This window comes from Eleginops maclovinus, chromosome 21, assembly GCF_036324505.1.
Source record: "Eleginops maclovinus isolate JMC-PN-2008 ecotype Puerto Natales chromosome 21, JC_Emac_rtc_rv5, whole genome shotgun sequence".
Classification (NCBI taxonomy): Eukaryota; Metazoa; Chordata; class Actinopteri; order Perciformes; family Eleginopidae; genus Eleginops; species Eleginops maclovinus.
In genome coordinates this window covers 3,144,708-3,158,673 of record NC_086369.1, presented here as the reverse complement: position 1 = coordinate 3,158,673, position 13,966 = coordinate 3,144,708, and the positions used below count along the sequence as shown (strand labels likewise).

The 13,966-nt window shown below is 41.5% G+C and overlaps 1 protein-coding gene across 1 annotated transcript; it reads left to right on the top strand.

Moving 5' to 3' along the window:
* Nucleotides 1-6,307: 6,307 nt before the first annotated feature.
* Nucleotides 6,308-13,551, top strand: tnfsf10 (TNF superfamily member 10). Its single transcript, XM_063912160.1, has 6 exons — nucleotides 6,308-6,537; nucleotides 7,340-7,465; nucleotides 9,877-9,922; nucleotides 10,116-10,232; nucleotides 10,330-10,568; nucleotides 11,400-13,551. The coding sequence occupies exons 1-6, from the start codon at nucleotides 6,430-6,432 to the stop codon at nucleotides 11,607-11,609; spliced, it is 846 nt and encodes a 281-aa protein (XP_063768230.1). The 5' UTR covers nucleotides 6,308-6,429; the 3' UTR covers nucleotides 11,610-13,551.
* Nucleotides 13,552-13,966: the final 415 nt, after the last annotated feature.

Here is a 13,966-nt window from a genome sequence, read left to right as displayed (position 1 = left end):
TTGCAGACACTCAGCTCAGATGGGAACTTAAAAAAACATCAAGCAGCTTTCTCCTGTTCACACAATAAAAAAGGTATGACTGACACATTTGAGAACATAGAAACAGTGATGAGACACTGCGGTGTGAACATGTAGTGCCTGTATGTGTGTGTGTGTGATCCGGTGGCGGCCTGACTTCCTCCAAGCCCAACGGTGCTGCTCATAAATCACAGGGTGATCATTTCTAAGGAAAACAGAGGCGCCGGGAGCAAAAACAAACCGGCCAGAATGTGAAAGGAAAGCCGGAGCGGCGGGGAATTCATGCGGGAGAATGTTATCGCTGCGACTAAAGGTCATATTGTTCACTTCTTCCTGACAGGCACAGAGAGAAGGGAGTGTAAGGCAATTTGGAAAGAGGTAGAGGGAGGCAGGGTGAGACTGCAAGAAGGGGGATCAGAGAGGGAGGGAGGGAGGACGGAGAAAGATTGGTAGGGAGGAAGAGAAAACCACAATGTGGGCCTCAAAATGCACAAGGACACATTCTGTGTTTCACACACAAAGGCATGGGCACACACACTCACATGGCCAAAAGTATGAGGACACCTGAGCATTTTGTGTCATTGTTAAACAGTGGATTTGAAGACTAAGGGCTTCATCTGCTATAATAGCCTTCGCTCCAGATGTTGGATTGCCAAACTGTAGGGATGTTTATGAAGCGCTGGAAGAAGAAGCTGAGTTTATACTTTCTGTTTTAATCAAAAACACTTTGTTATCCTGGGAAATATTCAAAGGAATCTCAAGGGTAACAAAACATTTTGTCCAACACTCAAAACACAGAGATTATTTACATTTTTGGGCAAAGATCAACATTAAATTGCATTAAATTCAAACTACACTATACTAATGGCATAAGGTTGATTAGATACGCTAGTTCCTGACCAAAAGTTGAACAATGTTGTCCACAAATGTGTTTCTTTCTCTTGAATTACCGACCCCAAACTCTGTATCGTACAAACCCCAAAGCGTTTATGGCCAAACCCTAAAAATAAACTGTCTGGTCACCCTAGAATTAGGCAGCATTTGGCCGATTTATATGCAGTAGCAACGTTCAGTACCAATCAAGTGGCAACCTTGAGTACTAATAATGACATTTTGCAGAAACGTTATACATCCATGTTCTCACGTTGTGTCGGGGTTGGTGTCCACATACTTCTGGCCCAAAAAAAAGGTGCACACATATGCACACTTAGAGCCTGACATAAATCTACACACTCAAGAACACTTTTGGACACGAGCAGGCTTATTAAAACACACACACACACACACACACACACACACACACACACACACACACACACACACACACACACACACACATACACACACACACACACACACAATTGTATCTAGAGGGGGGCTCTCATGGGAGTCATAGACTTCTGATCGTCCTGAAATGAAAAAAGCAGCAAGTTAGCATCATACATTTTAGAGACTGGACACACACACACACACACACACACACACACACAAAAACACACACATATGCACAAACATGCACACACATGTCAAAATAATAAAGTGGAGCCAAAAAAAGTTTGGGAAAACTTTGGAAATTCCCCAAAAGCTTCCTGTTTGCTCATTTGTCAGCTCTCAGGTTTCCTGCATCCCCATTGGCCACTATGGTTGTCCCACCTCTCCCTTCCCAAAGAGTGTGTGTACGTTGTTTGGGCCATATTAGTGATATTGTTCAGCTCTGGGTACTGTGCTTGTTTTAATGGGAGGGATAACATTAACACAGCATGCTTTTGTGTGTGTGTGTGTGTGTGTGTGTGTGTGTGTGTGTGTGTGTGTGTGTGTGTGTGTGTGTGTGTGTGTGTGTGTGTGTGTGTGTGTGTGTGTGTGTGTGTTAGCAGGGAGTTTACCTTGGCATGCACTCAGAGAGAGAGAGAGAGAGAGAGAGAGAGAGAGAAAGAGAGAGAGAGAGAGAGAGAGAAACTAATACCTAATTTCAACTGCAGAGTTACAATCGACTTAACTCACTTCTGGCACCATGCAGGGGTCTCATTTATAAAACAGAGTGCAGGATTTACACACAGGACACACACACACACACACACACACCTGCAGGCAATGTTCCCTGTATAAATTCCAGTACACCTGGAAATGTGCACTCTATCATCCTTACATCCCACCCTCGACACGCCCACATTCAACACCGTGTCCACGCAAAGCACTCCATGAATGTTGATAGTGATGATATTTGATGGATCCAAACTCCTGTGGCATTAGCCTCTCTGAAGTGAAATAAAGGCTGACGTTTCTACAGTTATTGTTTGAACAGATCATTTCTTTTTTACTTTCATGATATTTACATAACAAATATCTAACGGTTGAGTAAGAACGGCCTTTATTTTATTCTGATTCTAGTGACTGTGGTAAATTAAATTATGCTTTTTAGGGGTTTCCCTTTCCTCTAATGTGTTCTATAGGTTTTAGTGCATGGAAATGGTCTGCAAAGGCTAAAATCCCAAAGTTCCCTCCAAAAAGCCTTCTTGAGTCCCATTGCTCAACAACATTCACAGTTTTACTTCAGCGAAAGAGAACCGACGTGAGGTAAATGAAAGATGAAGCTCTAACTTGCCGCCTTGAACGCAGTACTATCTCTAAACGCATCCAAACTGTGAGTCAAATCCATTAACGCCCTCCCTGAAGCAGGCTGCAAGAACTTCTGCCAGCATCTTATAAACAACTTAACAAAGGCAGACAGAGTTTATCAATGCAAGAGGAGGTCTTTTTATGCTGCATGTAAATAAACCACTAAATCTAGTCAGACATCACATCACACGGTATCGTTCCCTTATGGGCGGTACACCTGGGATCCAGCTGGACCAGATACCGCTTTGTAGCCAAAGAGCCATGAAATATTATGATTCTCACTTTCAGAATTATTTTATGTACATTGTAAACCTTTTACAGCGTACTTCAGCTATACTGTGCCCACTCATGGTCAATAGAGAATGAAAGGAAGAGAGGCAGAGGGAAGAAATGGAAAGAGATGGGTGGGAAATGGCAGGAAATAAAAGACAAAGAGTAAGAATAAAAGATGGAAGGAGACAAAGAGAATGAGGGAGAGGGAGAACGAGGGAGTGGGAGACCAGTTTAGAGGGTGACTAAGGAGGGAGGGAGTCGACATTGCGGGGGAGTCGGTCAGTTCTTGTCTTTGTATCCCTATCAAAACTTGGCTGCCGTTCAGAAATACACTCAGAGTGTATGTTTAAACCTGTATGAACCACAAAGTGGGGACTGAAAATCTGCTCACATTGTGGGGCCACAAAGATTTCATCATTAAGACTTTTTTTAAAGGGTTAGGACTTTTTTTGGGGTTCGAGGTTGGGCTTATTTATGTCTCGTTCGCTGTGCTGAGGATGCTGTCATTGACCCTCACATGTTCCCTGTGCTCTTCATCACAGAAACAGTTTTCCGTCTCCGTTACCCCCAGCAGGCCCTACAGGCGGAGTGAAACCTAAGCGCAGAGTGTCTCCCGGGGGGCCGCGGGGCGTAGGAGCCAGATTGAGGCCAGATGTTGCATATGCAGAAAGAGAAGGACCAGGATCCATTTATAGGCTTAGCCTGCCTCACTGCACGACAATGCAATGATGACAATGCAATCCAAAACTGCTCACTGCTTAACGTCAAGGCGAAAACATTACGCTCACATAAGTTATTCAAGACCTCTTTGTGATGAATTGTACCACAAGATGTACTTTTGAGAGATCGATGTGTTTAGAAATGCGTAGGCGGTCAGTCTAAAAATAAATCTCCTTTTCAAAGTGGACATTGTTTTGTGAAACCGAGGTTAATCTGGAGAGCAGAAAAGTTGCATACACTTCAAAGTTGTAAAAATGTTAACGTTTCTGAATATTTGTGGATGTTTCAACGACAAAAGGAACGAGTTTTAAAAGTCAACTTTAAATAGTGCGGAAAGGATTCGGGCCACATGATTTTCTTTTAGATCTGACCAAAACTAAAACAAATGTTGGAGTGCTGACTTTAATCTCGGAATCTAAAATCGCTCATGGTCAGATCTCAAAAACATGTGGTCCTAATCCTCTTTTGTCAAATAAGAAAAATGGCCTTATATGACATTATTAAATACACTGCCCGGCCAAAAAATAGGTCACACACTCTAATATCCGTTGGACCGCCTTTAGCTTTGAGTACAGCACGCATTCGCTGTGGCATCGTTTCCACGAGCTTCTGCAACGTCACAACATTTATTTCTGTCTTGCATTCATTTTTCTCCAAGATCTTGTATTGATGACGGGAGATTGGGACCACTGCGCAAAGTCTTCTCCAGCACATCCCAAAGATTCTCAATCTGGTTCAGGTCTGGACTCTGTGGGGGCCAACCCATGTGTGAAAATGATGTCTCATGCTCCCTGAACCACTCTTTCACAATTTGAGCCAGATGGATCCTGGCATTGTCCTCTTGGAACATGCCCGTGCCATCAGGGAAGAAAAAATCCACTGATGGAATAACCTGGTCATTCAGTATATTCAGGGAGTCAGCTGACCTCATTCTTTGGGCACACTGCTGAACCTAGACCAGACCAACTGCTGCAACCCCAGATCATAGCACTGCCCCCCAGGCTTGTGACCTTTCTTTTGGCCGGGCAGTGTATGTACATACAGGATCATGATAAGAGATATTCTTTTAAACTAACAATTAAAAAGCGTTTCATCCCATTGATGCAAACATTATATATATATATAAGACATATCAAATGAGAGATATGATAAGACAATGCTCTCACGGTATATTTGCTATGTTTCGTAATATTGCTGAACTTTATCTCTGACCTCATATCTGATTAGTCCATCTAAACCTCCAGTTTTTTTATACAGTATTTCAAATTGGATTTAAAATATAAAAGCCAGAGGAGAAATGTGACAGGGTTTATTTAACAAGGCTTCTTTCCAATGTTTATTGTAATTTATATGCTGTTTTCTCCCCACTGAGTCTGATTTTTCCATCACATGATCAACGCCGTGAGACAAAGTGACAAATGTGGTAACAAGCGTTTTGTCTTTCACTCTGACACCTCATCATCTGTCCCGCGTGCTTTGTCCTTCAACAGGGCGGCACCGATGTTGCGTGAATGGGAACATCATGTTTTTGTTACGCTGCCTGATAAAAAACTGAACACTTCCAAGAATCTCACATCATCAAAGAGTCCTCACATCAGATAACTGTCCAAAAATATACCTACACACACACTCATAATACCAGGGCAGGATTCTCCCCTCCAATCGCTGATATTAACTTTAAAATGATTCATAAAAATCTTACCTATGTGTGTCCTTAAAATACTTTTTCTAAAAGACAAATGATGGATGTACAGTATAAGGTGAATGTGCAGAGATCTGGATCTAAAAGAGAAAAGCCAGCATGTCTGTTTTTTATCTAAACAACTCGACATCTTGGCTACATGTGTAAGGGCTGCAAACAAGCCAAAGCCTAATTTATTGTTTTCTCAATTGAAAACCACTTGGCTATATAACCTAAATCAAATGATTGTGCTTCAGGGTTGCATAACATATGAGTTAATGTCAAATTGGTTAAAGGCAGTTTTGGAAGAAGTACTCAAAGTGAAAGTAGCAATACTCATATTCAAAATGTTACTCAAGCAAAAGTACAAAAGTATTGGCATCAAAATATACTTTAAGTACTCCTTATGCATAATGGCCGATTTCAGAATTGTATATATTTTGTTACTGGGTTATTATTATGATTATTGATGCGTTTCTATCACAGCTGGTTCATGTAGAGCTCATTTAAATAACGTGATATACTGCTGCTGGATATCTTAACCTATAAATATATATATTTTAATTAACTTATTTTTTGTATTAACTAATAATAATATAAATAGTAAATAACAGTTATGTCAAATAAATGTAGTGGAGTAAAATATACAGAAATGGCTTCTAAAATGTAGTGGGGTAGAAGTAGAGTAAACTAATACCTACAACTTGTGCTTACCATTCTATGCACTGGTTAAATGGAGTTTAAAATCGTAAAACAACTCATGTGCTGCTGGGCCTCTCACTCATATAAGACATTGTTACATCATGTAAAATGAGTTTTTCTCACAGTGAGGCCCAGTGCACAGATCTACCACACAGATATGAGCGCTCACAATAAACCACAAGCCTATCTGTGTTTGTCCAGCGCACAAACGAAACAATAATCTCTCCAGGAGAAATTCAAAGAGGAAAATAGTTCACCAGGCCGGACCCGCCTCCTCCTCCTCCTCCTCCTCCTCCTCCTCCTGGGGACGGGGAGGGTAGCAGTTAAGAAGTCAACTCTCTGCCATTGTTCTTGTTCTGGAGGTCTGAACGCGGCACGGAGACGGCGCTGGTTGGGGAACCGGACTGCGGTCTGTCGTTATGACGGGCTCCGGTCCGAAGCTCGGGGTGCTTCTGCTGCTGGCGGTCCTGCTGCAGACTGTGGTCGTCACCATCACCGTGCTGCACTTCACCACGGCCCTCAACTCGGTAAGGACAAAAGTGTAAGCTCGGAGTGACGAGCCGGAGACGCGCGGATACTTTTTACGCATCGCCATGCAGTGCGCAACGAGTTGTTCGGCTTTTGGACGCAGCTCTAAAAACACCTTTTGTTGACTTTTAAAACTTCATTGTAATGTCTATAAACTTTAGGTGATAATTTATAGTTGACAGTTTAAAAGGAGCTCGTGATAATGCGCTGTGGTTCTGTGGCTGCGCTCCAGTGCACGTCTAATTTACGTTACCTATTTTTGCACAATGCAATGCAGGCCTCAGTTATCGCTTTTTTATACACCTTTTTTTTAACAATGGAGTTTCATGCAATGTCACACATTTCCTGTCTGCAGTCGTAAACAGAAACAAGTACAGGACGTAAAGAGCTCTGGTTGCAGAGGTGCAGCAACTTCTATGATTAGCTGTGATTATCAGGAAGGTGTGTGTGTGTGTGCGCAGGCTTGACTCACCCTGCTTGTTATGATGAGGCCAGAGTCCTTGTGATACCTGGATTCAGTCCAGCGCCACTCTCAATCTGTGTTTACAGGAATTAATCATTAAATCATCTGAGATGTAGCAGAAATACATGAGGAAATTAAATGTAAACAGATGAGGATGGACACAGGCCAAGACACTGATGTTGCTGAGGTTCCCAGAAAACGTTACCACAGGGATTGTAAATGTGTGATAAAGGATGGTTTATAGGGTGGGAAAGGTATGATAGTTTATTCTGAAAGGCCTGCTAGAAGAGAAATCAAAAGAGACATTTGTTCAAATGGTTATATGTTCTTCTTCACAGATGAAGGAGACGTTTGCCAGGAGCAGCGTTTCCTGCCTAATGGGTGCTGACCTGCAGAGCATTACGGTGGTCCGGGGGGATCCATGCTGGCAGGTCACTCAGCAGCTCCACCTGCTCATCGAGAAGGTAGAAGACAAAAAAAAAACACCCACTGATGTCCACACTCACATGATAAATAACCAAACCTGATCATAAATCTCACTTTGGAGCTGCATCATGCATGACTTCATCACCCTATCACACAGAATGACCTGTACGTATCAGAATTTGTTGATCAGTGCATAAACGCTCGACGATCATTGGACCAGATGCTGAGATTTCTGGCTTTCATTTCTCAAAATTCCCCCCGGTCTGTTGTGGATCAAGAACTCCCCCACCCACTAGGAGTTTGGAGACATTAGTAATACCCCACACCTAATTTGAAAAGACCAACAGAGCAAATGATGAGGATGATAAATACAGTAAGCTAGATTAACCAAACAAATACTTCATTAGTTGTTCGACTGTTTTGACGGTTGAGTTGCTGTTTAAGTCATCAAGCAAAGAATGCCAGCACTTCTCTGCTTTCATCAATGCTTTTAATTTAAGAAACAACTCCAGACCTTTATTATACTTCACACAGCTCTCTCTGGAGACTTTGATGAGTTCAATTCCTTTTTGGAACACAAGAAAGCACACACAGATCTTTTTGCATAATTGTACTTGTACCTGAGAAAAGGAGTAGGTACAGTTCCCATATATGTCATATCGCAGGAGCTAAGTATTTCATCTTTTTGCCTATTGTTAAAAAAAGTCCCATATGCCATATCCCACTGAATGTCTATAGTAACAAAAATGTGTATAAAGAGTTCCATTATTGTTCAGAAATGCTTAAAAACATGTGATTAAGCCTCACTGTGATGACATGTTCCTTCACTACCATGAAAAACAAAATGTGGATTAATCCGCCACTGAAAGTAGTCCCAGACGAATGAGAGACAGTCTAACAAATCGTCGTTTTCGATATTTATGCAGCAAAGGGAGTTATAGAATATGGAAACACATTGTTGCTGTGTCATATTATTAGAGCATTCCTGAGCTGCTTATCCCTGAACACAGACAGGAGCAGAAAAAGGATCCAAATCACTGTCTGCAGACGCACAATGAGCTCCTTCATAGCTGGAGATGTGAGGTGATCCAGTGTAGTTTAATCAGCACAGGAATGTGTTCACCTGCTCCGCTCACACACACACACACGCACACACACACACACACTCTTTAACATCTCTTCCTTAACTTTCTATTTATGCGTTTTATTTGTTTTCGTTTCCTTCTCCCCTCACTGACTTTGCTGCTCTCTTGAATAACACATGCCGGGTATTTCCTGACTCAGCTACTTGATCAGATTTAGCTCAGAATAAAAACACGACGCTGGGATATTTTGAGACGGAACATCAGCTAGTCCTTTCAACCCAAAACGCAGAGTAAAAGCACATTTGAGGCTCCGGTGACATTTAATCTTGTCTTGTTTTCTACTGTAAGTATTATCCAAACATCTGCAATACTGCATTTTGTTATTTTCAACAAGTTTCATGCTTTACTACCAGACCACTGGGGTTTGTCTGATAGTATAACCATGACTTAAAGTTACTTCTGAGGACTGGAATCCATAATAAATTGAAGAAAAATCCAGATATACTTTGTTTAGTTTCATTTTGAAGGAAGGTTTTATAAGAAATAGACATTATTGGAGGCAGGAGGAAGGATTTTACTTTGCAGCCATGGGGAAAAGGACCACCACATTTTGATTATAGTTTTCCTTTGACTTTAGTTTGAGCATTTTGGGGCTGAAATATATATTAAATAAGACTATTTTCTGATTAAACCTGCAGGTTTTTCTTTGTATTTCATCCTGAGTTCCTGTCAAAATTAAGTCTTGCAGGCCTCAAGAAAAAAAAACAGTCTGAGAACCGTGACTGTATCTGTTACCTATGAACTTGGGTTCCCGCTGACTGACTGCAGGTGAAATTAGCTCACAAATGAGTTGTTTTCCTTTCCCTCCCTCTCAGTTATTGCTGAAGCTGTTCAAATAAACCTTTGCAGCCTCTACTGGCTACCATTAGGAACCGCAACAGCAAAAGTATTTTTTAAATGAATACAAACCTTGCCTTTTCTCCCTTCTGTAACACTTTCAAAAATGTTTAATGTTTTTCCACTTTTCTTAACATAAAACTAAGAGAAAAATCAACACGACCAAGATTCAGTACAGCTTAGAAAATCGGTCTCATCAGTTTGGCAGATGTTGTATCTTTTTTGAGCCAATTCGTTGGGTGAAGGAACGTACAACAGAAGGATGTGGGACCCCGGGCGATTACCATAAAAGATCTGTTGCCAACATGAAGGCTGCTCTTTATTCCTGATGTCAGCCTAAGTTCAGGGTTAACGTCAAACAAAGAGGCGCTGGGAACACATGTGGAAAGAGCTTCTTGGCAGATAAAGAGTGTTGGGGTCTTTTGTTTTCAGGTTTTAATAAATGTTTTCTCCTGTTCACCCTGCAGTCTCTGTCTCAGCGTTATCAGAAGCAGATCTCGTCGGCAGTCAGAGGTGAGAAAAATAAACTGTGAAACACACTGACCTTTGACATCCTGTGTGTCAAAGGTATTACCTGGTATTGCTCAGGATTTTACTGGTGAAAAAACTAATTGCTTACATTTCCTTGGATGAAGTGTTGTTTCTGATAACTCGTGTTGTTGGTGAGTGGGTCCATTTTCATGTTTTTTTTATTCTTCCATGTTAGATGAAGTTTCTCGGGTGCTGCCCTCGCTTGTGATAGTAGACCAAGATTCACCTCGGCCAAAAGTGGCAGCACATGTCACCGGAAGCTTTGTGCCCAAACTGGAACGAGAGGGAGGAGGTGAGTCCTGAGGAAACATTTGAATCTAATTTAACAGAATAATGCGGGCTGTCTATTTGTACTAAATAAATATATCTTTTTATCTCCACGGCTCCAGTCTCGGCTGGGCGTCGGGTTCAGGGCCAGAAGATCTCCTGGTGGGAGGGGAAGAAGGGGCTGGCCTTCCTCCAGGACGTCCAGCTGGTGGACGGGGAGCTGGTGGTGCCGCAGCCCGGCCTCTACTACGTCTACGCCCAGACGTACTTCAGACACACCCACTCCCTGGAGGAGGAGGGCGAGGACGGAGAGGAGGCGGAGGACAGAGGGAGACCCCTGCTGCAGTACGTCTATAAAAAGGTGAGCCGGGGAGGGGGGGGTGACATCATGTTTTATACTCTTGCATGATGTTGAGTGATTTTGCAGCCTATCCTTCTAATGATTTTATCGTATGGCTTCACCTTAATTTGACCCTCAGCTTGATTCTGGATTTTCTGAATCACTTTTGTTGTCCATTTAATAAAAATGTAAACTGCCCTTTCCCTCGTGTAGATGCAACACACTTGTATTTTTTAGATCTGTTTAGCCTTTATTTGACCTGACAGTAGAGACACAGACGGGGAATATAAGGAGAGGCAGGAAGGGGAGCTGCATGCAACAAAGGGCTCCACACACAGTTGAATTAAAGTTGTTTTACTTGTAATGCAGGTTGCCATGCAAGTTTAGAACTAGGTACTTTTAAATGAGTTATCGTGAGTGAACACGGCAGACTGATGATTCAAATGTTTGGACAAATGACTAATGAATCAAGTCAGTGAGTCATATCTGTTGTGTCACAATGTGGGAAACAGCCAAAGTAATCTCTTTCTGATTTGTACTGAGAAAACACAGGCTCTATTAAAAACTGTTGCACATGGTTTATAATTAGCATGATTTCCGGACATGGGTTCATAGTCAACACGTTTTGTGGGAATTCTTGGACCAGAGAAGGTTGAGGAAAGCATTTGCCATCATTTATTTTTGTTTGATCGAAACTGAATGCATATGATTGAAGACTATAAGATATGTTTATAGTTTTGAAGGATGCCAAATCCAAGCAGCATTACTAATCATCAGCTGATTGAGAGATAGGGTAGTGGTGCATTGGCGATTCTCAGTATCTCACCTGACTCACCTCTCCTCCCCTGTCAGATGGGCTCTTACCCAGTTCCCATCCTGCTGATGAAGACGAGCCGAACCTCCTGCTGGTCCCGGGGCTCACAGTTTTCTCTGCACTCCGCCCACCAGGGAGGGCTGTTCCCGCTCAGCACCGGTGATCGCCTGTTTGTCACAGTGACCAACGCCTCCGCGGTGGACATGGACGAGAAGAGCAGCTTCTTCGGGGCGTTTCTCATCAGCTAGACGATCAGATCCAGGACTCTACGTTGAGCGATCTCGGTCTTGAAGCTTCACTCTGGAAAAACCTGGTGCAGCCTCGAGACTCCTCCTTAAAAGGAACACAACTGAAAAACTGCAGCAAGTAGCAAGGAGAGAAGTCCTTTCATCAGGATCACAAATCAACAGATATTAGACAACACTGGTTTCACATGCGATGTGAGTGTGTAAGAGCTAATCCATCAACACATATTTGTTTTTGAGTGTATTGGAGTTGATGTGGCTAGGACTCAACAGAGATTTGAGTTTCTGTTTTTCAGACATTTCTTTAAGGCAGACTTCAACTATTTTAAAATGTAATTGCTCAACTGAGCTCCATTTGTCTAACTGGTGTTGGATAGCTCAGGTGAAACCTTAAACAGAATGTTTTTTAAGTATAAAGAACATCATTTATGCTGGTTAGCTACCGTAAGTGATTCTGAGCTGAGCTTTCCTTACAGTGTGAAGTAACAAGTAATACTCTACCATAACTAGACAGTATTATCCAATTTAAAACAATCAAGTCGGCTTCAATTCAACTAAAAAAATGACAAACTCGCCTTTAACGGCTCACAGATTTTCCACAAGGGGGAGCAGTTTGTTCAGTTCAGAAAGGAAGAGTCCCTGAGCTAAAGAATTGTTTGTATGAATCTTCAATCAGCTGAATATCAGTGATGATCTGAGCTCTTGGATATGTTTGTAAAAAGATGTAAATATTGTGAAATATTTTCTGGTTTTTATTTTTCTAATAAGCCTGCAAAATCTGGGTCTTGAGGTCTCAATGATCTCTTTTTTCCTTCCTAATTTCCCCTCCGCAAGATGTCAAACAGAAGGCTTAAGCATTAACTTCTGACAGCTTACGGACCATGAGCTCCTGCCAACACTAAAGGCCTTTTCAACGGTTCATAACAGCCACATTGAAAGATTAAAGGAAGAAAATTCAAGTTTTTAAAAAAGTGTTAGCATTTTTAAACGGTGCTCGTTATAAATCAGGCTTTGTGTTTTTGTTGGCAGCAGCACCACCGTCTCTGTGCTGTTGGCTCGTTCATCCTAACCATACTCCAAATGGTGCATTTTATGCTCCCTAAGTGGTCGGTTTTCTTCTTCATGTCATGTCAGATTAGCTGCAGACTTGGAAAACAGTCACACATCCAAACAGCAGGAACGTGGGATTTATTCTTTTTGTGATTAATTAAACTGCTCGTAATAAATCCTGCAGTAAATCCACTGATGCTAAAAGACACGTAGCCAAAATGATCAGCTTATTTGACTGAAGGAGAAGCGGACGAATCAGTGAATATAACCGGGTTAGCAGGAAAAATTCATTTGAAACAAACATTCTTAATTTAAGGGGGAATTACTAGATTACTTTGGGAGTTAATCATGTCAAGAAGTCAAGAATGATCAGTTACACTCACTGGTTCCTCTAAGGCTATTTGAGAAAAGCAGAAAAGGATGTCCACAATGATGAGTGACAATTAAGTTCTTCTTTTACAATGACATGAATGCAGCATTCACTGTAGCAATTAAGTCTCACAAGACCTTTTTGATTACTTGTTTTAGCAACAAATGTACAGACTTTTTCCAAGTTGTTTCAACAACAATAGTGAGAAATGTTAACTCCAGGATTAAAAACAATGTCTAATGGTGGTTTGAAGTTGATAAGGAAAGGGCCTTATTGTGATATGGATGTTAGCAGCACTGTTGGCCCTTGATGTGTGATTTAAATACCTTGGGGTTTGTTCGCCATCCATTGGATAACCTGGACACATCAGTCAAGTTTTTTTTGTTGCTGGGAACACCTGAAAAAAGGCATCAAAAAGAACAACTGTACACTCATGAGGTTGTAAACAATCAAAAACTCAATGTGAATGTAAATAAGCATGTGGTTTTGTCTGTCAATGTGTGAAATAAAGACACTGTAAACGAGTCCTCTGATGCCCATAGGGAAGAACATTACCATCATTGTCATCAAATAGATTTGAATTGTGTTATTTCGAGTGGATAAGTTAATAGGTTTTTAATGAACAGTATTATCCTTTTTTTGAAAAAGCAGATGGAAAAGGTTTTGTGGATTTCATAATTACTGAAATTCACAAAACCATTACCGTTACTTAAAGCATGATGTAGTGTGCAACGTGTTATTAAGCTTTAGAGCCCTGCAGTTTGTCAAAATCAAGAGATCAAAGCGGCAGGAAGTCACCAAAAGCCTGGAATATTTCAAGTCAGACTCCAAAAGGCCACGGATCAGTCTTTCATCCAGATCACTTTTGTTCTAGTTTCAAAAGCTTTTGTTTTAGATAAATCCCTTAGGATTTTGTGCAGTTAATTCACTAGATGATCAA

Bases quoted from the DNA above. Each gene is read 5' to 3' on its own strand.
- tnfsf10 (XM_063912160.1), top strand. From the start codon at position 6,430: ATGACGGGCTCCGGTCCGAAGCTCGGGGTGCTTCTGCTGCTGGCGGTC. The intron at 9,923-10,115 runs GTGAGAAAAATA...CTTCCATGTTAG, and splicing joins GATCTCGTCGGCAGTCAGAG to ATGAAGTTTCTCGGGTGCTG. The intron at 10,233-10,329 runs GTGAGTCCTGAG...CCACGGCTCCAG, and splicing joins ACTGGAACGAGAGGGAGGAG to TCTCGGCTGGGCGTCGGGTT.